Raw genomic sequence first — 25,467 nt, 5'->3', positions numbered from 1 at the left:
GTGGGACATGGTCAGAGGCAACCTCATTAACCTGAGTTAGTGTGATAATATCTTCTTGACAAAGTTCCATCACAAATGAGGCAGAGCATCAGCATCATGTTGCTATTTGTTTCCCATCAATGGAGTATATAAAACAGGGAGAAAAAAGCATCAGACAAAAGGATGCAACCATTTTCAAATCCACAAGTGAGGATCAAAGAAAAAAAAGTTCATAAAAATGATGGCTGTAGCGACAATTTTCTTTGTTTTGCTGCTTGCTCTGCTGATTCACAACTTCCTGAGACAAATTTGGACCCGAAGACATTTGCCTCCTGGTTCTTTGGTTCTACCCCTCATTGGGAACTTGTGGGCTTATGGATTTTGGCTTTGTGAAGATTATTTTCGGAAGGTATTTCATTCTAAATAATTAATCAACAATATATAAAGTCATTCTCAATTATTTGTAACATAAATGTAGAAAAATGTATTAACCTAGTAAATATTCTTGTCTGATGAGGAATATAATTAATTAAATGATAGTAATGACTCTTGATTATTTTCCTCTTCATGTCAGACTATCCAAGCCAAGACCTGCTGATCACCATTTCACAGAGCAGGATGTGAAATCAATGGGGCTGAGTTTTTAGGCAGCAGATTCCAGTTCAGTCTTACCAAGAAATGTTTGATAATGGAACCAGTTCTTCAGAGAAGGGTGGTTTCTCCTTCATTCTGCCTAAATGAAGCTAGACATTTTGTAACGATTTCAAAAGCTCTATGGATCTTTGTTCTAGACTAAAATCTATTTCCACTATCTGCATGAGTCATGATATTACAAGGAAGTATTTCCTCTTAAATTTGACTATTGAATGGTAGGATTTTTTTCATTTTCCTGCCGACAATCTGCTGATTTTGCTTCCAAAGCTGGTTCTCTAGCACTGCTGCTCCCTGGATTTGAATGAGAGCACTTAGGAATGAGCCAAGAGAGCTCATGAAGGGGAGTTGTGAAGATTCCAGGTCCCCGTTGAATGATCAGAAAGTTACCAATCATCCATCTTCCTCTCAGCAGTTCATTTTCTTAAGCATCCCTGGGTTTTACCTTCACTTTTTGAATCTTTTGTTTTACTTTGCCTTTTATCTTTAAAAGTAGACTGCTGGCAGAATGCTGATTTATTTTAACCCCTTTTTGGACTTTATAACTTCTTTTTTTTTCTTTTTCTCTTTGATTTATGTGGTTGTTTTGAATAAGGTTTGCTTTTCTGTAAGGAAATATAGCATGTTCTTGAATATTGGAAATACTTTCACTTGATTTACATCTGTATTGGACTCTCACCACAGAGTTTTTGCATTTTATTAATTTTGCAAAATATTTGGAGCTTATTTTCTTCTTTTTCTTTTAACTTTCCATCAAAATATCCAGAAAATATTTCCCCTGCTTCATTATATACTTCTTACTTTGCTTCTGGATTTTGTCTTAAATGTTTTCTTTCATGTATCATTGCTAAATTACACAAAGCAACAATGTATCAGATTAGAGACCAGCAAATCTGTATGATATCTAATAAAAATTTTGATAACGTGCAATCCTTAGTTTTGAAAGCCTTTTTAAAAACTTTGATGAAATCATAATGTCTTTGGAAAATATTCAGATGCATGTAGCTGTGGATAAATTAAATTCAGAAAAGGAATGTGGTTTGAAAGCAGCAGATTCATTTCTAAGAAATATGGACTGTACAGATTGAGAACTGACTTGAGTTGATTGCATACACCTCCATGAAGTTCAAGTCTGAATTCTTTTACAACAGCAGAAACCTAACTGAGTGGAGAAGTGATAAATTCATTTTCCCTAGGAGGATTGAAGGCAATTTGGGGAATGGATTTATCACACTTAACTGGAAAACAATTTCATTAGGACCTTTTTGGGTAGATAGACCAACTTTGGAGATTGAATTTATTATTTTTAACCAGACAAATATTGAAAGGATTTAGTATTGAGAAATAAATGTTGATATTTAATCTAGGATGAATTACTGTTAAGTCTTGGGATGATTTGGGATAGATAAGATGCCATGGTAGATTTTCTATGAGTTGATTAAAATAACAATTTCTTAACAGAGGATTTTGAAACTTTAATTTTGCCATTATTATTATTATTATTATTATTATTATTATTATTATTATTATTATTATTATTATTATTATTATCTACTTTCTCAATATAATACTGTATATAGATGACAGGTTAACAATTTGCAAATAGATTTAGAAGTTAAAAATTGGGGGGCAGTTTCTCAAGGGGTGGAAAACTAATATTGTAGCAATGAATTAATCTATACAGCTAGGGGGGATAATATGTGTATGTGTGTTACTTTTTCTTTTTTAATGCACTTTTAAAAATGTTTGCTTTTTCTTTGTTTTTTTAAATATTTTTGGAGTGTTGTATTTTAACTTTTTCTGTGAATAAAATAAAAATAGAACAAAAAGAAAGAAAGAAAGACAGCCAGTCAATTATTTTAACAACATACCTAATAATTCATATGGATAATACTACTCTTGTGGCCAATTTTAATTCAGGTTTAATTCAGCAGCCCAAGTCTCTAGAATGTTCTCTCAATATAACTGCAGTTGGAAATTTGAGGTGTGGGTGGCTGAAAAAAGCAGAAGGCAGAGAGGCTGAGAAAGCCTCTGAAGACCATCCAAAGGGTGGTGTTCAAAGGATGTGACTCATAGACAAGCCGTGGCTCACATATCTGTCAATCACAGGAGGATTGGGCAGTGAGAAGGCCATCTCTCATCCAAGGCAAGGGGGAATGGAGGAAATAGATGTTTCAAGCAGAAACAAAGAGAAAGGCACAGCCCAGGAAAATAAAGGAAATACAAGCGCAGAAGTTTTTGGCAGAAATCTGGGGGTGGAGGGAATAAATTTTCAAAGAGCAGATAATCGCATATGGTGAAAAATCTTAGAAGTGAGGATTTAGGAAAGACTGTAAGTGGCATATTAACTATAAATAATCAATGCTCAATAGACACGTAGATACATAATCAATAGATCACATAGAGATTAACAACATTTATTGACTTTTGAAAGGATACAATCAGCCCAGAAGAGAAAGAGATTGGAGCACTTCTCCACCAGTAATTAGCACTCAGATCAGCATAGATTAACTCCAAGGTCACCTTCAGACCAACAATCAAGTAAGCAATACCCCAATCAAGAAACTGCCACAGAGCCATTAGTAAACAGCCCCACTGAAGAATCTGCCCCCACCCACCCAGAAATGAAAGACATCAGGACATAAAGTGACAGGAAACAGCACTCCTTACTTGCACGGATGGTGTTACCTAATTAGCATAATTAAATGAAAGAAATGAAAACAAGCAAGCTCAGAAAGCACCAAGGACCATTTAGGGTTTTATTTGATTATAACATTTCTCAACTTTGATTTACTTGGCAGCCTGTAAAACGATATGGAAATATATACTCCATGTGGTTTGGACATCGCCTTGTAGTAGTGCTGTCTGGATTCAAAACTGTGAAAGAAGTAATGAAGAGCTTCCCAGAGGAATTCTCTGATAGACCAGAGGATGCTTTCATTACCGCTTTGGGGAAAAAAAGGGGTAAGTGCAAATAGCAAGGAATTGTATCTAAATAACCACTGTTACCATTTGTAATAATAATAATAATAATAATAATAATAATAATAATAATAATAATAATAATAATAATAATAATAATAATAATAATAATAATAATAATAATAAAGTTGGAAGGGACTTTGCAGGTCATCTAGTCCAACCCCCTGCTTAAGCAGGAAACCCTACACCATTTCAGACAAATGGCTGTCCAGTCTCTTCTTAAAAACTTCCAGTGTTGGAGCATTCACAGCTTCTGGAGGCAGGTTGTTCCACTGGTTAATTGTTCTAACTGTCAGGAAATTTCTCCTTAGTTCTAGGCTGCTTCTCTCTTTGGTGAGTTTTCTTTTTTCTTTTATTAAAGAGTTTTACAAAAAATTTTTTACAATACACATCCCCAAAACCCACCCACCCCAAACCACCCCCCTTCCCCCCCACTTCCCAGAGCTGAATACAGGGTTATAGATATAATAATCATATTCTAACTAAGATTATCAATTATAAAATTAACCAAATTCATAATGTGCTTTAACTGCCCTTTAACATAAATACATTCTCTTTGGTGAGTTTTCATCCATTGCTTATTGTCCTGCCTTCAGGTGCTTTGGAGAATAGCTTGACTCCCTCTTCTTTGGAGCAGCCCCTGAGATACTGGAACACTGCTATTATGTCACCCCTTGTCCTTCTCTTAATTATACCTCAAAGTTGGACAGTAGTTATCTGAGTTAGATTTTTGCATATTGTTTTGTGGTTTACTGAGTTGGATGAGTGCAGGATACTTTGTCACTTTAATATATTATGCAAACCGTAGTTATAATATGCATACCTTGGTGAGGAAGGTAAGTAAAGGATAAAGAAAATGATTTAAAGTCATGAAATAAGGAAAATAAATATTGCTCTAATCCAGTTTATGCCAAATTATTACATGCCTCAACTGCTTTTTATCTTGTCCATTACATTCATATATTGACTTAAAGATATTACTTCTTTTTCACTAAACATCTACCTCTTTTTCCAGGCTCTCATCATCCCCATTCAACGAAAACCTCCCCAATCTTCCCTTACCTCTTCAGCCCTTTCCTTTGTTTCATATCTTGCCTCTTTTTTTTCTTCCAAATTTTGCCTCTTCCTTCAAATTTTGCCTCTTTCTTCAGATTTGATTTTCACCAATTCTGTCTATATGGCCAACCCACCCAAGGGCACCAATTTCATACTGATTACCCACATAGATAACCATGAGCTTTCAGTACTTTCTATAAAACGACTAGCACGCAGGTGTGGGGAAACCTTTACCTTTATATATAAGAAATAGGTTTAGTTGGGACTTCCGGGTGGCAAGGCTACATCGATGGCGGTCATTTTTGACCGTCAGCCCCATTGTTCCGTTCAAATCACGAAAACAGTGACAATCAGCTGTTTTGCGGTTTGGGAATCCCCCCTTCAGGAGAAGAGGGGGGTGAGCATTCAGGTAGAGGTAGAGCTCCCCTAGATCCCCAGAATGATTAGTCTGGGGAGCAAAGGGCGAGAGCTCCCTCGGAGCCTGAATTCAACTCCGGACTTGGGGACTCCTCTGTTTTAAGGCTTTAAAAGAGAGCAGGACACTGCAACCATCCCTGCATTCAATATTGAACTTTGGATTACTCGGACGCAGGCAGAGCTAAGCAGGAGAATCCTGAAATTGCAAGTACAAGATCTTTAATTCTGAAGAGTTTTTTTCTTCTTCTCCAAAGCTTAATTTAAAAGAAAGGGGAGGAAGATAGCGCTGGAATGAACTTTTAAAAGTTGTAAAAGACTTTTTTAAAAAACATTTGAAGCTGGTACAAAAGAGATTTACAAGATTCGGAGATTTAAAAGGAAAGCAACAATGTTGCAACCTGGGTTTCTAAGTTGAACTGTGATTTTTTTAAGGACTGAGTGAAAAAGTGAAAGTGAGAAACAAAAGTTAATGAGTGTTAAAATGGCTTCTAAACCGCCTACAGCTCCTGTTTCCAGAGGTGCGGGGGCATCACCAGCTCAACAATAATCTGTATTTCAGACCTTGATGCCATCCCCCGCACCACCCTCATCAACATTAACATTAAAAGACTTACAAGAGGCGATAAAACTTCAATCTGAGCAAATTACAGAGCTCATTAATGAGAAAAATAAGGAAATAAGAAAGGATATTTTATTGGCATGCCAGGGGTTGGCAGTTTGCATTGAGCATTTGGATGAATGTGTGGAAGAAATTAACCAAAATAATTTGATATTGGAAGCTAAAATATGTGAAGTTGAGAATAAAATGTATAAGATTGATGATGAGGTGGTAATGATACAATATAGAGACATGGAGTTTGCTTTGAGGATAAGAGGTCTGAAAGAAAACCCACAAGAAAATTTGGAAGAGACATTCGCAAATGCCCTGGCACCTATATTGGGATGGCGAGCTGAAGATTTTATAGGGGAAATAGATAGAATATTTCATGTCAACTCTTGGATTGCCAGGCAAAGAAAACTACCAAGAGATGTGGTTGTTTATTTTACAAAGAGAACAATTAGAAATGTGATTATTCAAACTTTTTATAATAACAGATTTAAAGTGGCTGATCAAGAGGTCCTAATTTTGAAAGAAATTCCATCAAGAATTTTAAGAAAAAGGAAAGAGTTTGGTTTCTTGGTAGATGAATTAAAAAAACAATAGATCCAGTTCAGATGGGAGATACCAACTGGGATGGTGGTGAACTATGCAGGTACAAGATATCATCTTAATACAGTTCTGAAGGAAAGAGATTTTTATTGTAATATACTGAAAGTAGATTCACCGCCACTCCCAGAATTCAAAAGAGGAAAGGAAGAAAGAGCGCGACAGCTTCAAATGGAAAAAAATACAGTATGGTGAAGAAATAACCTCGCTGATTGTAAAAGAAGCACAACAAACTTTGGAAACTGCACAGCCCCTGGTACTAATAGAAGAGCCAAAGAATCAAATAATGACACGGGCTGCAACCAGACGAAAGGAACGACAACAAGAACAACAGAAATAGTATTCTAAAATCACAGCTCAAGAATCTACTAATACCGAACCAGTGGGAGGAGTGAGACCAAAGAGGCAGGTGTTTATGGATCTGCAAGATATGTTCCGAAAGCTTCAAGCTGCAAAAGATGGTGACAAAGCTTAATAGAAGGGAAGAAAATACTTTTAATTGGAATATATGCACCTATAAGAGCAAAGGGATTTTTGGATTAAAATTTGGTGGAATACGTAGAAGATATTTAAGAAAAAGATAAGGTTTTCTTTGCAGTTATTTCTGTTGAACATTATTACAGATTGTATTGTTATAGAATAGAATTTAATAGTGGCAGCAAGACTTTGGGTATCATAATATTGGAAGAAGGAGGATCTGCCTATTATAGAAGAGTGGACTTTAAAAGTTTCAAACTTAGTAGAAATGGTAAAAATTTCAGTATATTTGAAAGGTTAATTGCAGCAAAGATACATTTCAGAATGGAGAAGATGGATTGATTACATTCTGAATAAATATGGGACTAAAAAGTTTTATTTAGCATATGAATGAGTATTAGACTTTAATAAGATGTATTATTGTTTAGTTATGCTTAACGGGAGTTAAAGTGCGATAGGATTTAAAGTGTATTTGTAGATAGTTAGCATATTCTAGCTCAAGCTTGTTAGATGCAATACCCTGTATTCAGCTCTGGGAAGTCGGGGGGAAAGTAGAGGAGGAGGGAAGGGTGGGTTTTATGGGGAGGTGGGGGCAATTTATGTTTAAAATCTACTGTAAAACTTTTCAATAAAAAAAAGAAATAGGTTTAGTTGAGGATCTGTTCTAAGCTAATAAAATTTCCAAAATTGGAATAAAATCAGCAGCTTTAATTATCTCACCTGAAATCAAGATAACAGTTTAAACACTTACATACCTTCAATCGGAGCTCCTAAACCTCAGATAGAATGAGAAAGTAGCAACACCGTCCATCATCCATGATCACCCAGACCCATCCACTATTTTAGTTTTCTGATAAATGCTAGGAAGATACCTGGCCTGTGAAAAGCATTCTAAGCTCTAAGCATATACTCCATGTACATAGAAACAGTCCCAGGTGGGAGGGAAAGTGGTTGGAAGGAGAGAGTTTTAGGAGGAGAGTACTACATGTACTTCTTGATTTACAACCATTTGAAGTTTCAATCGACTAAAAACAATGAGTTTGCTTAACAACCATCTCAAAAGAGGTCATAAAATTGGGCATGAGTCACTTAACAACCAGCCTAGATGAATTCAAATCACCAGGACCAGATGGATTACACCCCAAGGTTCTCAAGGAACTGGCAGACATGATCTCAGAACCACTGAACTATATTTTTCATAGATCCTGGAGCACTGGGGAGCTACCAGAGGACTGGAAGAGAGCTGATGTAGTTTCCACCTTCAAAAAAGTTAAAAAAAATGGATCCAGGAAATTACAGACCTATCAGCCTGACCTCAATACCTGGGAAGATTCTGGAAAAGATAATCAAACAACGAATCAGCGAGCACCTTGATGCAAACAAAGTTATTACTAAAAGCCAACATGGGTTTGTCAAAAACAGATCATGTCAGACAAATCTTATTGCATTCTTTGACCAAGTGACAAAATTAGTGGACCAGAGGAATGCTGTAGATATAATTTACTTGGACTTCAGTAAAGCATTTGAAAAAGTAGATCACAACCTACTACTTGATAAGATAGAAAAATGTGGGTTAGATAGCATCACCGCCAGATGGATTCGTAGCTGGCTGACAGGCCGTACTCAGCGTGGAACTGCATCTACATGGAAGGAAGTGTGGAGTGGGGTACCGCAGGGCTCTGTTCTGGGCCCAGTGCTCTTCAACATCTTCATCAACGAATTGGATGAGGGGATAGATGGGGAACTCATCAAATTTGCAGATGACACCAAGCTGGCAGGAACAGCCAATACTCCAGAAGATAGGCTTAAGATACAGGAGGATCTGGACAGACTTGAACACTGGGCACTATCTAACAAAATGAAATTCAATTGTGAAAAAGTAAGGTTCTACATTTAGGCAGGAAAAATCAAATGCGCAGGTATAGTATAGGTGGTACCTTGCTCAATAGTAGCAACTGTGAGAGGGATCTCGGAGTCCTAGTGGACAATCACTTAAGTATGAGCCAGCAGTGTGCTGCAGCTGCCAAAAAAGCCAACACAGTGCTAGGCTGCATTAACAGAGGGATAGAATCAAGATCAAGTGAAGTACTAATACCACTTTACAATGCCTTGGTAAGGCCACCCCTGGAATACTGCATCTAGTTTTGGTCACCACGATGTAAAAAAGATGTCGAGACTAGAGTACAAAGAAGAGCAACAAAGATGATTGGGGGACTGGAGGCTAGAACATATAGGGGACGGTTGCTGGAATTGGATATATGCAGTTTAATGAAGAGAAGGGTGAGGGGTGACAAGATAGCAGTTTTCCAATATCTCAGGGGCTGCCACAAAGAAGAGGGAGTCAAGCTATTCTCCAAAGCACCTGAAAGCAGGACAAGAAGCAACGGATGGAAACTAGTCAAGGAGAGACTAAGGAGAAACTTCCTGACAGTTAGAACAATTAACCAGTGGAACAACCTGCCTCCAGAAGTGATGAATGCTCCAACACTGGACGTTTTTAAGAAAAGACTGGCCAGCCACTTGTGTGAAATGGGATAGGGTTTCCTGCCTGAGCAGGGGGTTGGACTAGATGACCTCCAAGGTCCCTTCCAACATTATTATTATTTTTATTATTATTATTATTATTATTATTATTATTATTATTATTATTATTATTATTATTATTATTATTATTAATTAGTATTAGTATTAGTATTACCTTGCTTAACAATGGAAATTCTGGTCCTAATTGTGGTTATAAGTTGAGACTATCTGTAATGAAACATGAGCGAAGAAACATCGGTTCTTGCATTAGAGTTCCAGAATGGTCAGGAGAAGACCTCTGAGGCAGACATCAAACTCTAGATCAGACATGTCAAACACAAGGCCCGGGGGCCGGATCCGGCCTGTGAAGTGGTTTCATGTGGCCTGCGAAGCCATCCTGGAAACAGGGAGGGAACGGCCCCCACTGCCTTGGCCCTGGCGCAGAGACCCTCCTTCTGCCAGAGACCCTCAGATCTGCCCCACTCCTGCCCAGGCCCCCATAGGCACCCTTGATGCGAAGGATGTAGAGCTGGCCACGCCCACCCAGTAGGCCACACCCACTCTAGCCACGCCCAGCCAGTAAGCCACGCCCACCCGGCCCCCTGAGGGCAACCGCAATGCTGATGCGGCCCTCAATGAAATTGAGTTTGACACCCCTGCTCTAGATCTATTCAGATGGAGACAAATCCAATACTCTGCTTTTTAAGGATAATCGATACCTCTGTTTGACTCTGAGAGTTGGGAGGGGAAGAAGGTGGTTAGAACTAAACACACATGAAATATTTAGAAATCTCCCCTAATGTTACAATTGCAAACCTATGACATGCATGTCACAGGTGACACATCAGACCTCCAGACCCTCTGAAAATCCCACAAGAGTGTCCTTCTTTCATGCAGCCTCTGGGTCATGCAAAAACATGCAAGAACAAGGTGTGCGTTCTCCAAGGTTTCCACCCTTTAAGGTCTTGTGTGACCTTCAATCTATCTCAGGTAGGCAGTTTTTCTGAGAGACACCAGCGGCTGGGGCAGAAGGTCTAACTGGCAAAGAAGAGACAAGTTAGACTTTTTGTGAATTTTTGACACAAAAGGTTCATCATTACCTTTTGAACCACAAAAGGTTCATCATCACTGCTATATTATGAACATTATTTCACTTGCTAGATTTTTTATTCTGCTATCCTTTGATCTTATTAAAGAGAATAGAAGAATGTATTTTAAATTTTATTTATTTTTACTCCAAGGATATAGAAGGGAAACTCATAGAGGGGATAGAAGGGAAACTCATCAGATTTTAAGATGAAATTAAGTTAGAGGGAATAGCCAATACTTGAGAAGATGAGGCTCAGGATGGACAGACTTGGGCATTGGTCCTTATCCAACAAGATATCGTTCGAAGGTGAGAAACATGTTGTCCTGCATCTAGCCAGGAAAAAACAAATGCATAAATATAGAAAAGGTGGTACCTGGCTGAACAGTAGTGCTTGTGAGAGGGATCAAGGTGTCCTAGTGGACCACTTCTTAAGTGTGAGCCATTGATTTGCTGCAGCTGCCAAAAATGCCAGTATAATTCTATGCTGCATCAACTCATAGCACTGCTTTACATCACTCAGATGAGACCACATTTAAACTACTGCATCCAGTTTTGGTCACCAGTTGTTAAGGGAATCATTGTTGTTGTTAGCTGCGAAGTCATGTCCAACTCATCGCGACCTTATGGACAACATTCCTCTAGGCTTTCCTGTCCTCTACCATCTTCTGGAGTCCATTTAAGCTCACGCCTACCGCTTCAGTGACTCCATCCAGCCACCTCATTCTCTGTCGTCCCCTTCTTCTATTGCCCTCAATCTTTCCCAGCATTAGGCTCTTCTCCAGTGAGTCCTTCCTTCTCATTTGGTGGCCAAAGTATTTGAGTTTTAGCTTCAGGATCTGGCCTTCTAAGGAGCAGTCAGGGTTGATCTCCTCCAGGACTGACCGGTTTGATCGCCTTGCAGTCCAAGGGACTTGCAGAAGTCTTCTCCAGTACCACAGTTCAAAGGCCTCAATTCTTCGGCGCTCAGCCTTTTTTATGGTCCAGCTTTCACTGCCATACATTACAACTGGGAAGACCATAGCCTTGACTATATGCACTTTAGATGACATGGTGATGTCTCCGCTTTTTAGTGTGCTCTCTAGATTTGCCATGGCTTTCCTCCCCAGGAGCAAGCGTCTTTTAATTTCTTGGCTACAGTCCACATCTGCAGTGATCTTGGAGCCCAGGAAAATAAAATCTGTCACTACCTCCATTTCTTCCCCATCTATTTGCCAGAAATTGAGAGGGCCGGATGCCATGATCTTGGTTTTCTTAATGTTAAGTTTCAACCCAAGTTTTGCACTCTCCTTCTTCACCCGCAACAAGAGGCTCTTTAGTTCCTCTTCAGTTTCTGCCATTAGAGTGGTATCATCTGCATATCTTAGGTTGTTGATATTTCTTCCGGCAATCTTAATTCCAACTTTTGATTCATCTAACCCTGCCTTTCTCATGATGTGCTCTGCATATAGGTTAAATAGGCAGGGCGACAGTATACAGCCTTGCCGGACTCCTTTCCCAATTTTGAACCAATCAGTGGTTCCATGTCCCGTTCTCACTGTTGCTTCTTGGCCCACATATAGGTTTCTCAAGAGACAAATAAGATGGTCTGGTATGCCCATCTCTTTGAGAACTTGCTACAGTTTTTTATGATCCACACAATCAAAAGCTTTAGATTTTTGATTGGAACTCTCTAGCTTTCTTCATGATCCAGCGTATGTTGGCAATTTGATCTCTAGTTCCTCTGCCTCTTCGAAATCCTGCTTGTACCTCTGGTAGTTCTCGGTCCACATACTGCTGGAGTCTAGCTTGTAGGATTTTAAGCATAACTTTACCAGCATGAGAAATGAGTGCAATGGTGCGGTAGTTTGAACATTCTTTGGCACTGCCTTTCTTTGGAATTGGAATGTAAATTGATCTTTTCCAATCCTGTGGCCACTGTTGAGTTTTCAAAATTTGCTGGCAAATTGAGTGTAGCACTTTTACTGCATCGTCTTTTAAGATTTTGAATAGCTCAGCAGGAATACTGTCACCTCCACTAGCTTTGTTGTTGCTCAGCTTTTCTAAGGCCCACTTCACTTCACATTCTAGGATGTCTGGCTCGAGGTCAGTGACCACTTCATTGTGATTATCAGGGACGTTAAGCTCATTCTTGTATAGTTCTTCTGTGTAATTTTGCCACCTCTTCTTAATGTCTTCTGCCTCTGTTAGGTCCCTACCATTTTGGTCCTTTATCATGCCCATTTTTGCATGAAACGTTCCCTTCATCTCTCCAATTTTCTTTCTTTTTTTTATTGAAAAGTTTTACAATACATTTTTAAATACAAAACCCCTCCCCCTCCCCTCTCCCCAAACCTCCCCAACTCTCCCCTCCCCTCCCCTCCCCCCTCCCCGACTTCCCAGAGCTAAATACAGGGTATAGAAATACAAACAAACATAATCTAAAATATGCAAACAACAATAAGGTATTAAATTCTATCGCACTTTAACTCTTAATAAAATAACTACAAGCTAATTATACATCATATAAATCCACTACTTATTCAAATGCTAAGTGAAACTTTTTAGTCCCATATTTATTCTGAATATAATCTATCCATCTCTTCCACTCCACAGTGTATCTCTGTTGCGATTGATCTTTCAAATACGATGTGATCTTTGCCATCTCCGCCAAGTTAGAAACTTTTAAAGTCCATTCTTCTATAGTCGGCAGTTCTTCCTTCTTCCAATATTGCGCTACTAAAAGTCTCGCTGCCGTAATTAAATTCAACATCAATTTAATATCTACAACGGTGGTATCTGTGATAATACCCAATAAAAACAATTGCGGAGAAAACTTTATCCTTTTCTTGAATATTTTTTGCATATTCCACCAAATTTTCATCCAAAAAGCTTTAACCTTTTTACTAGTCCACCATATATGAAAATACGTTGCATCCTCACAACCACACCTCCACCACTTGGGCTGGCAGTTCGGATACATACTTGCTAATTTTTTTGGGATCTAAATGCCACCTATAAAACATTTTGTAAAAATAATAATAATAATAATAATAATAATAATAATAATAATAATAATAATAATAATAATAAGAAGAAGAAGAAGAAGAAGAAGAAGAAGAAGAAGAAGAAGAAGAAGAAGAAGTTGGAAGGGACCTTGGAGGTCATCTAGTCCAACCCCCTGCTAAGGCAGGAAACCCTATACCATTTCAGACAAATGGCTGTCCAGTCTCTTCTTAAAAACTTCCAGTGTTGGAGCATTCACCACTTCTGGAGGCAGGTTGTTCCACTGGTTAGTTGTTCTAACTGTCAGGAAGTTTCTCCTTAGTTCTAGGTTGCTTCTCTCCTTGACTAGTTTCCATCCATTGTTTCTGGTCCTGATTTCAGGTGCTTTGGAGAATAGCTTGGCTCCCTCTTCTTTGTGGCGGCCCCTGAGATATTGGAACACTGCTATCATGTCACCCCTCACCCTTCTCTTCATTAAACTACACATACCCAATTCCAGCAACCGTTCCCTATATTGTTCTAGCCTCCAGTCCCCCAATCATCTTTGTTGCTCTTCTCTGTACTCTTTCTAGAGTCTCGACATCTTTTTTACATCACGGTGACCAAAACTGGATGCAATATTCCAGGGGTGGCCTTACCAAGGCATTGTAAAGTGGTATTAGTACTTCACTTGATCTTGATTCTATTCCTCTGTTAATGCAGCCTAGCACTGTGTTGGCTTTTTTGGCAGCTGCAGCACACTGCTGGCTCATATTTAAGTGATTGTCCACTAGGACTCCGAGATCCCTGTCACAGTTACTACTATCGAGCAAGGTACCACCTATACTATACCTGTGCATTTGATTTTTCCTGCCTAAATGCCGAACCTTACTTTTTTCACAATTGAATTTCATTTTTTTAGATAGTGCCCAGTGTTCGAGTCTGTCCAGATCCTCCTGTATCTTAAGCCTATCTTCTGGAGTATTGGCTATTCCTGCCAGCTTGGTGTCATCTGCAAATTTGATGAGTTCCCCATCTATCCCCTCATCCAAATCATTGATGAAGATGTTGAAGAGCACTGGGCCCAGAACAGAGCCCTGGGGCACCCCACTACACACTTCCTTCCATGTAGATGCAGTTCCATTGACGACCACGCGCTGAGTACGGCCTGTCAGCCAGCTACGAATCCATCTGGTGGTGATGCTATCTAACCCACACTTTTCTATCTTATCAAGTAGTAGGTTGTGATCTACTTTATCAAATGCCTTACTGAAATCCAAGTAAATTAAATCTACAGCATTCATCTGGTTCACTAGTTTTGTCACTTGGTCAAAGAATGCAATAAGGTTTGTCTGGCATGATCTGTTTTTGACAAACCCATGTTGGCTTTTAGTGATAACTTTGTTCACATCAAGGTTTTCGCTGATTTGTTGTTTGATTATCTTTTCCAGAATCTTCCCAGGTATTGAGGTCAGGCTGATAGGTCTGTAGTTTCCTGGATCTGTTTTTTTCCCCTTTTTTGAAGATGGGAACTACATCAGCTCTCTTCCAGTCCTCTGGTAGTTCCCCAGTGCTCCAGGATCTTTGAAAAATATAGCTCAGTGGTTCTGAGATCACGTCTGCCAGTTCCTTGAGAATCTTGGGGTGTAATCCATCTGGTCCTGGTGATTTGAACTCATCTAGGCTGGACAGGTGCTCACTTACCATTTTCTTGCCTATCTTAACTTGCGTTTCTATTCTGTTTTTTATGGCACTGGTTTTGGTAGGTTGCACTGTTTTTTCCCTTTGTGTAAAGACAGATGCAAAAAACGAATTAAATAGTTCTGCTTTCTCCCTGTTGCTTGTCACCTTCTTCCCACTTTCCCCCACTAATGGACCAATCATTTCCTTAACTTTTTTCTTTTTTCTTATATGTTGAAAGAAGCTTTTTTTTGTTATTTTTGACTTTGGTTGCAAGCCTTAGTTCATTTTGAGCCTTAGCTTTCCTCACTTCATCTTTGCAGGCACGGGCTGTTTGCTGATATTCTGCCTTAGTTATGTGCCCCTCTTTCCACTTCCTATACTTGTCCCTTTTATCTTTCAGTTTGTCAGAGAGTTCTTTATGCAGCCATGCTGTTTTCCTTTGAAAGCTGTTATTTTTCTTCTTTGTTGGTATTGTGCTAGACTGGGCCTTTATTATCTCACTTTTCAAAATTTCCCAAACTTCTTGTTTTCCCCTTTAGGATTCTCATCCATGGAATTCTTCCCAAGGTCTCTCTAAGTTTATTGAAATTAGCTCTTTTAAAGTCCAAGACTCTAGTTTGGCTGTATTCTATTGCTTGTGCTTGCATAATGTTGAATTCCAATATTGCATGATCACTTCCCCCCAAGGTTCCTGTGGCTTTGACACTTTCTATCATTTCATCTCTGTTAGTGAGAATTAAATCCAACATGGCTAATCCCCTAGTTCCCTTCTCTACTTTTTGGGAGAGAAAATTGTCTGCTAGGTTTGTCAGGAATCTGTTAGATCTTCCACTTGGTGCAGAATTTGTCTCCCAGTTGATATCAGGGTAATTAAAGTCCCCCATTACTATTGTGATGCGCTTCCTACATACCTTAGTTAACTGACTAGCAAAAAGTTCATCTATTTCCTCTGTTTGGTTGGGCGGCCTATAGTATACACCTATGGCAATGTCATTTTTTCTCCCTTTTATATTGACCCAAATACATTCAAGTTTACAGTTTTCATCATTGTTGTGCTCTATTTCTGTCGAGATAAAGTTATTTCTTATATATAGAGCAACTCCACCTCCTCTTTTGTTTAGTCTATTTCTTTTAAATAATTTAAAACCCTCTAGCTGTGTGTTCCATTTGTGGGTTTCGTCCCACCATGTTTCTGTAATGGCAACAATATCATATCCGCCCTCATTTACCTGAATTTCTAGTTCACCCTGCTTACTGTTCATACTCTGTGCATTGGTGTACAGACATTTGAGTCCTTTATGACTGACCCTGTGTTTACTTGCTACATAACTTGTGTGGTGCCTAAGTTCCCCTATCTTCTTAGATTGCTGGGGACAGTGATGTTCTGTATCAATTAACTCACTGTCCCTGTTGTTTAGTTTAAATATTCCTTCAGAAAAGCTGTGAATTTATTGCTAAGTAACTCAGTCCCTTTCTTGGATGGATGCAGACCATCTCTTTTGTACATTTTTTCATTGGACCAGCTACAGACATCGTGACTAATATAACCAAAGCCTTCTCCTTTACACCACTCCTTTAGCCACAAGTTGTCTCTTAAATTTTGGGCCTGTGTAAATTTTACATTTCTCACCCAAATCTTTTCCCAAGTATCCATTGTAATAACTTCTTGAAAGTTCTGAGCCCACTTTATCATACAAACTTTAACAAGTTCCATCTCTGAATCAATTTCTACCAATGCAAGATATATCCTTTTTATATGTGCTTGACCTTGATCTCTAATTTGCTTTACCAAGTTTTCATCAGTCATCAAAAAACCAGTTTTCTGGTCCTCTTTCCACCTAGCCTGTAATTGCCCATGCTGAAACCAAGTTTGTACAATCTTTTCTTCTTTTAAAATGTTATATGACTTTAATTGCCATACATTCCTTTCCAAACTTAAAATTTCCTTATATGTAGTCACATCATGTTTAAATCCCACATTTATATTTTCTATTGCGTGTTTAGGTATTGCCCAAATAGGTATCTTATAATTTAACTTATGTCTATACTTTTTCCAAACTCGCAACAGAGCATACCTTAAAATATGTATCTTAAACACATTATCCACCTTCTTATCATACAATAAATATGCATGCCATCCAAATAACAAATCATGACCCTCAAGATTTAATAATCTCGCTTGTGTTAAATTAAACCAATCACTTATCGCTGACAAAGCAGCAGCCTCATAATATAATTTGAAATTAGGCATTTTAAGACCACCTCTTTCACGCGTATCTTGCGTTATCTTCAATTTAACTCGTGGCTTTTTCCCTGCCCAAACAAATTTATTAACTCTTTTTTGCCATTCCTCCAAATTTAAATCCTTTTCAAGTATAGGTATCATTTGAAATAAAAATAAAAATTTTGGCAAAACATTCATTTTCACTGCTGCAATTCTTCCCAATAAAGATAATTGTAATTTTTTCCAACTATCTAATTCTTTTTGTACTTTTCCCCATAGCTTTTCATAATTATTTTTATATAACTTCACATTTGAGGCTGACAAATATATCCCCAAATATTTAACCCTTTTAACTATTTCAAATCCCGTTAGCTCTTCTAAAACAGCCTTTTGTGATACTGTCATGTTTTTAGACAACATTTTAGTTTTTTGTATATATATCTCTCCAATTTTCTTGAAGAGATCTCTGGTCCTCCCTATTCTATTGTTTTCTTCTATTTCTTTGCACTGTTCATTTAAGAAGGCATTCTTACCTCTTCTAGCTATTCTCTGGAATTCTGCATTCAATTGGGTGTATATTTCTTTTTCTCCCTTGCCTTTTGCTTCCCTCCTTTCCTCAGCTATTTGCAAAGCTTCCTCAGACAGCCATTTTGCTTTCTTGCATTTCTTTTTCTTTGGGATGGTTTTGGTTGCTACTTCTTGTACAATGTTGCGAACCTCTGTCCATAGTTCTTCAGGCACTCTGTCTATCAGATCTAATTCCTTAAATCTATTTGTCACCTCTACTGTATATTCAACAGGGATATGATTTAATTCATACCTGAGTGGTCTAGTGCTTTTTCTTACTTTCTTCAGTTTAAGCCTAAACTTTGCAATGAGAAGCTCATGGTCTGAGCCACAGTCAGCTCCTGGTCTTGTTTTTACTGACTGTATAGAGCTCCTCCATCTTTGGCTGCAGAGCGTATAGTCAATCTGATTTCTGTGTTGACCGTCTGGTGATGTCCATGTGTAGAGCCATCTCTTGGGTTGTTGGAAAAGAGTGTTTGCTATGACCATTGTATTCTTTTGACAAAATTCTATCAGCCTGTGCCCTGCTTCATTTTGTACTCCAAGGCCAAACTTGCCTGTTATTCCGGTTATCTTTTGGCTTCCTACTTTAGCATTCCAATCCCCCATGATGATAAGGACATCATTTTTTGGTGTTAGTTCTATAAGGTGCTGTAGGGCTTCATAGAACCGGTCAATTTCATCCTCTTCAGCACTGGTGGTTGGGGCATAGACTTGGACTACTGTGATATTAAATGGTTTGCCTTGGATTCGAACTGAGATCATTCTGTCATTTTGAGGATTGTATCCCAATATTGCTTCTTCTACTCTTTTATTGACTGTGAAGGCTACTCCATTTCTTCTGAGCGATTCTCGCAGTAGTATACATGATGGTCATCTGAATTAAATTCACCCATTCCTGTCCATTTTAGTTCGCTGATACCTAAGATGTCGATGTTCAGTCTAGTCATCTCTTGTTTGACTACGTCCAGCTTTCCTTGATTCATGAATCTTACATTCCAGGTTCCTATGGAGAAAAAATCTTTGCAGCATCGGACTTTCCTTTCACCACCAGACACATCCACAGCTGAGCGTCCTTTCGGCTTTGGCCCAGTCGCTTCATTCTTTCTGGCGCTACTAGTACTAGCACTCTGCTCTTCCCCAGTAGCATATTGGATGCCTTCCAACCTGAGGGGCTCATCTTCCAGCGTCATATCATATTGCCTTTTGGTACTGTCCATAGGGTTTTCATGGCAAAGATACTGGAGTGGGTTGCCATTTCCTTCTCCAGTGGATCACGTTTGTCTGTCTTGGGTGGCCCTGCACGGCATAGCTCATAGCTTCATTGAATTACACAAGCCCCTTCGCCACAACAAGGCAGTAATCCATGAAGGGGAATGGAATCATAGCAGTTGTTAAATTAGTAACAAGTTTGTTAAGTGAAACTGGCTTCCCCATTGACTTTGTATGTCAGAAAGTCTCAAAATGGGATCACGTGATCTCATGACACTGCAACTGACATAAATATGAACCAGTTGCAAAGCATCACGTGAGCATGGGAATGCTGCATGTTTGTAAATGTGAAAGTGGCCATAAGTCACTTTTTTAGTGCCATTGCAAGTTCAAACTGTCACTAAACAAATTGGTGTTAGTCAAGGACTACCTGTAGTGGGTGGAAACTAGTCAAAGAGAGAACTGATGATGTTAGCTAGTTTGGGGAATGAAATATCTGCAAATGTCTAGGGAGATTCTCAGTAATCCAGTGCTTCAGTTTGAGATGAAGACATCACAGACTCATCCCCAACAACCCGCACTTGTCTTCAACAATGAAGGGATACAGGGCAGAAAAAAACCTGCATTCAAGTAGGCTCCACACCCATTTGCACTACTCAGGTGACCCTGAGAACACAGGTAAACCTCCAAATGCCATCAATGACTCTTTAAAAGAATGCAAATGACCAGCAGTCATTTCACACAATTCAGTCAGAGCTGAAGGAGCTTCTTGGATGAGAAGTGAAACATCTTCAAAGAAAAACAAGAAAGTCCAGTTGTCTCCTGAAAAAGGACCTTTGGGACAACCATGATGACTGAGAATCTCCATAGAACTTGTAGGAGAATGTTACAAATGGATTCTACTGCCATTGAGAACATCCTGTCGCTTGTCCCTATAACATGTTCTCGTACGTGAACGTTTACATCATCTTAGAAGCTTTTGATGTGAATCACATAAGATAGAGGCTGACAAGCACTGCAACTGTGGTCACAATACCACACGTGTCTCTCAGTGTCCATCTGACTCCCAACATGAATAAATATTATTATAATAAAAATTAACATAGCCAGAATCCTACAAAATGGCAACATTGCACAAAGGATTGGTATTCCCACCTGAAATTCATAGAAATGTTTGCAAGAACTTCTAGACCTGTTTTATTTTTAAACATGAATGTCCTCAGGAATCACTTATCTTTCTCTGCTGATGCCCTCAGGTATTGTTTTCTCCAATGGCCACATCTGGAAACAGCAGCGACACATTGGCATCACTTCTCTGCGGAAGCTGGGCCTGGGGAAGAAGAGCATTGAGCATCAGATAGAAGACACAGCTCAGACGTTGGTGGAAAAATTTACAAAAATGAAAGGTATGCAATTTGGGCTAATTGCTCAAGTGTCTGCAGAATTTTTTTCCATTCTGTTTATTTCAAATAAGAACAGACATATTTGATAAGATTTTTTAATTTTTTTGAAACAATTGCAGTTCCCAATAATGTTGTTCATTGCATAGAAGTCCTGTTCTTTAATAATTGATTATGAAATATCTTCATTTGCAGGACAGCCATTTGACCCTTCAATTCCAATAACAAGTGCAGTTTCTAATGTCATATGTGCTTTGAGTTTTGGAGAACAGTTTGCTCCTGAAGATAAAAACTTCCAAAAGCTAATTCAAGCAATTGAATTTATTGTGAAATTCAGTGGTACCTTTTTTCATGTGGTGAGTAATGTTTTCTGTTCAAGAGACAAAACTATTTCCATGAATATTTTCATGTAATGACAAATGGAATTCACGGAGGAAGCCTTGGAAATTGTCTATTGTACTATTATCCCCAGTAGCCAAGACAAGTCAAGTTTCCTTGCCATTGTCCACTTTCTAGGGCTGAGAGAGAGGGACTGGTCCAGTGTCACCCGATTGACTTAGTGGTTTAGTTGGGACAAATACTCAGAATATCTCAATAAAAGATGGTCCAACACTTCCTGGGTCAGTCTGACATTGAACAGTTCTTTCAATTTCTGCTTAATTATGATTTAAGCCCATTGCTTCCATGCAGAAATTCTTTTGCTGCAGCCACCAGAAAAGCCAATGCCATCCTAGGCTGCATTAACAGAGGGATAGAATAAAGATCACATGAAGGCTTAGTACTGATTTATAAGGCCTTGATAAGACCACACTTGCAATATCACATTCAGTTTTGGTTGCCATGATATAAAAAAGATCTTTAGACTCTGGAAAAAGTGGAAAGAAGAGCAACAAAGATGATTAGGGGGTAGGAGACTAAAACATATGAAGAACAACTGCAGGAATTGGGTATATTTAATCTAGTGAAAAGAAGGACTAGTGGTGCCATGGTAGCAGTACAATATCTAAAGGGTTGCCACAAAGAAGAGGGGGTCAACCTACTCTCCAAAGCCTCTTAAGACAAGACACGAAGCAATGGATGGAAACTAATCAAGGAATGAACCAAGCTAGAATGAAGGAGAAATTTCCTGACAGGGAGAAGAATTAACCAGTGGAATGGCTTGCTTCCAGATGTTGTGGGTGCTCCACCACTGGAGATTTTAAAGGAGAGATTGGCCAGCCATTCTCTGAAATAATATAGAGTCTCTTGCATGAACTGGGTGTTAGCCTAGAAGACCTTGAAGGTCCCTGTTATTCCGTTATGAAAAGCTAACAGACCGAAAATTCAACCCATGTAGATAATTCATTATTTAACCTGCCATGTGTTCAAGAAAAGTCTTCATTAGGGTCCAGTCCAAGCCGGGAATAAACAAAATGGAGACTGCTTTAGAAAGAAGGTTGTAGTTTATTGAAGAGGAGAGCCAGGCAGAAAGATGGCTCTGGGAAAGATGACCACATGTAGCTGGGAGTGGTGGGTTTTTATACCTTTTGGGGCTTTTGAGGCCCTTCCCTGTTCCTGTTTGAGGCTTTGTAATTCCTGTGTCATATACTTTGACCTGAGTCTCAGTGTGTCCTTTTGGTATTCTGATGGTGAGTTGATTCTATTATGTCACCAAAGGTCATGTCTTTTAGAGTTTTGGTTGGATGTGTAGATTTTAGGGGTCTGTCTTCTTAGTCTCATCAGCTTCTAGATTCCTGGCTCCAACCTTCCTGAATGGATTATTACATCTGCATTTCTAAAAGCTGGTTTCTGTTGAGTTTCTGCTTGGGGCTATTAAGATAAAGTGGGCTTGCTTTTCTGCCTTTAAGACCCTTTGGGGACATATATTTTGCCTATTTAATATTTCCAAAAATATTTCTTTCTCTGGCTTATTCCTACACATGTGAATCCAGTTGGTTTAATTTATTAAATCAGTTAGCCATAGGTTACCATAATTACAAAGGCTCCTGGAGAGAATGAGAGAATAAGAGAATTTTATATTAGCTCTAAAATAATCTATCTACTTCTAACACGATTCTTCTTATTGAAAAGTTTTAAATACATTTTTAAAAACATAAACTCCCTCCCTCCCCCTCCCCTCCCCTCCCCCTTCCCCTCCCTTCCCCTCCCCCCCGGACTTCCCAGAGCTGAATACAGGGTATTAACTTTACAAACTTAAGCTAAAATATGCTAAATAACTAAAAAAAGACATATTAAATTCTATCGCACTTTAACTCCCCTTAAACATAACTAAATTACTAACCAATAATGAATAACTAATAATACATCATATAAAACTTATATTTATTCAAATGCTAAACGAAACTTTTTAGTCCCGTATTTATTCTGATTATATTCAATCCATTTTCTCCATTCCACAATATATCTCTGTTGTGATTGTTCTTTCAAATATGCTGAAATCTTTGCCATTTCTGCCAGGTTTGAAAATTTCACTCTTCTACAGTAGGCAGTTCTATCGCACTTTAACTCCCCTTAAACATAACTAAATTACTAACCAATAATGAATAACTAATAATACATCATATAAAACTTATATTTATTCAAATGCTAAACGAAACTTTTTAGTCCCGTATTTATTCTGATTATATTCAATCCATTTTCTCCATTCCACAATATATCTCTGTTGTGATTGTTCTTTCAAATATGCTGAAATCTTTGCCATTTCTGCCAGGTTTGAAAATTTCACTCTTCTACAGTAGGCAGTTCCTCTTTCTTCCAATATTTCGCTACTAAAAGTCTTGCTGCCGTAATTAAATTCAACATAAATTTAGTATCTATGACAGTAAAAAAAGGTAAAGGTTCCCCCGCACATGTGTGCTAGTCGTTTCCGACTCTAGGGGCCGGTGCTCATCTCCGTTTCAAAGCCGAAGAGCCAGCGCTTGTCCAAGGACGTCTCCATGGTCATGTGGCCGGCATGACTAGACACCAAAGGCGCACGGAACGCTGTTACCTTCCCACCAGAGTGGTCCCTATTTTTCTACTTGCATTTTTACGTGCTTTCGAACTGCTAGGTTGGCAGAAGCTGGGACGAGTAACAGGCGCTCACTCTGTTACGCGGCAGTCGGGATTTGACCCGCCAAACTGCCGACCTTCTGATCAACAGCCTCAGTGTCCTAACCCACTGAGCCACCGCGTCCCTTATCTATGACAGTACAATCTGTAATAATACCCAACAGAAATAACTGTGGAGAAAACCTTATCTTTTTCTTAAATATCTTCTGCATGTTCCACCAAATTTTAATCCAAAAAGCTCTGACTTTTTACAAGTCCACCATATATGATAATACGTTGCATCCTCACAACCACACCTCCAACATTTAGGCTGGCAGTTCGGATACATACTTGCTTATTTTTTAGGATCTAAATGCCATCTATAAAACATTTTATAAAAATTCTCTCTTAAATTTTGAGCCTGTGTAAATTTTACATTTCTGACCCATATCTTTTCCCAAGTATCCATTGTAATAACCTCCTGAAAATTCTGGGCCCACTTTATCATACAATCTTTAACAAGTTTCGTTTCTGAGTCTATTTCTATCAATGCATTATATATCCTTCTTATATGTGCTTGACCTTGATCTCTAATTTGTTTTACCAAATTTCCATCAGTTGTCAAAATACCAACTTTCTGATCTTCTTTCCATCTAGCTTGTAGCTGCCCATACTGGAACCAAGTTTGTACTATTTTCCTTTCTTTAAAATATTATATGGCTTTAATTGCCATACATTCCTTTCCATCCTAAGAATTACTTTGTATGTAATCACATCATGTTTAAATCCCACATTTATATTTTCTATTGCATGTTTAGGTATTGCCCAAATTGGTATTTTATAATTTAACTTATGTCGATATTTTTTCCAAACTCGCAACAGAGCATACCTTAATATATGTGTCTTAAAAACATTATCCACCTCCTTGTCATACAATAAATATGCATGCCAACCAAATAAAAAATCATAACCCTCAACATTCAATAATCTCCCTTGTGTTAAATTAAACCAATCACTAATTGATGATAAAGCAGCAGCCTCATAATATAATTTAAAATTGGGCATTTTAAGACCACCTCTCTCACGTACATCTTGCATTATCTTAAATTTAACTCTTGGTCTTTTCCCTGCCCAAACAAATTTATTAATACCTTTCTGCCATTCCTCCAAGTTTGAATCTTTTTTAAGTATAGGTATCATTTGAAACAAAAATAAAAATTTTGGCAAAACATTCATTTTTACTGCTGCAATTCTTCCCAGTAAAGATAATTGTAATTTTTTTCAACTATCTAACTCTTTTTGTATTTTTAACCATAACAATTCATAATTATTTTTATATAATTTTACATTTGAAGCTGAAAGATATACCCCTAAATATTTAATCTTTTTAACTATTTCAAATCCAGTTAGCTCTTCTAAAACAACCTTTTGTTCTGTAGTCATATTTTTAGACAAAATTTTAGTTTCTTAAATCCAGAAACCTTTCCATATAACAATATTATCTCCATCAAGTCTACAACTGAGTAAGTCGGTTGACTTAATGTAATAACCAAGTCATCCACAAATGCTCTCAATCTATAATCTTGATCTCTTATTTTAATTCCCTTAATTTTATTTGAGTCTCGTATCTTAATCAATAATATTTCCAATGTTAAAACAAACAAAAAAGGTGACAACAGACACCCCTGTCTTGTACCCTTTTCAATATTACATGTTTCTGTCAAACTACCATTAATTATTATTTGACCTGTTTGCTTCTGATATATTGCCCTAATAGGTTGTAAAAAATTATGCCCAAACTCCATTTTCTCCAGTACCTTAAATAAAAATTGCCAGTCCAATTGATCAAAAGCTTTTTCAGCATCCAAAAAAATCAGCGCTGCAGAGACCTGGTTATTTCTTTCCAAACATTCCAATAAATCTACAATATGTCTCACATTATTCTTCATTTGTCTACTACTTGTAAATCCTGTTTGGTCACTATGAATCATTTGCTGCATTACCTTCA

The 25,467-nt window shown here is 38.2% G+C and overlaps 1 protein-coding gene across 1 annotated transcript in view; it reads left to right on the top strand.

The window, feature by feature from the left end:
• Nucleotides 1–217: 217 nt before the first annotated feature.
• Nucleotides 218–25,467, top strand: part of LOC308668901 (cytochrome P450 2J2-like) — a gene marked incomplete at both ends in the record, with an annotated part of 55,670 nt that continues 30,420 nt past the window's right edge. The window contains 4 exons of the mRNA XM_081329168.1: nucleotides 218–388; nucleotides 3,432–3,594; nucleotides 20,286–20,435; nucleotides 20,625–20,785. Of these exons, the coding sequence (XP_081185294.1) occupies nucleotides 218–388; nucleotides 3,432–3,594; nucleotides 20,286–20,435; nucleotides 20,625–20,785 (645 nt within the window). The remainder of the gene's footprint in view (nucleotides 389–3,431; nucleotides 3,595–20,285; nucleotides 20,436–20,624; nucleotides 20,786–25,467) is intronic.

The sequence above is a fragment of the Vipera berus genome (genome assembly GCF_964194415.1).
Source record: "Vipera berus genome assembly, chromosome: 5".
NCBI lineage: Eukaryota > Metazoa > Chordata > Lepidosauria > Squamata > Viperidae > Vipera > Vipera berus.
This window is presented reverse-complemented; position numbering and strand designations above follow the sequence as displayed.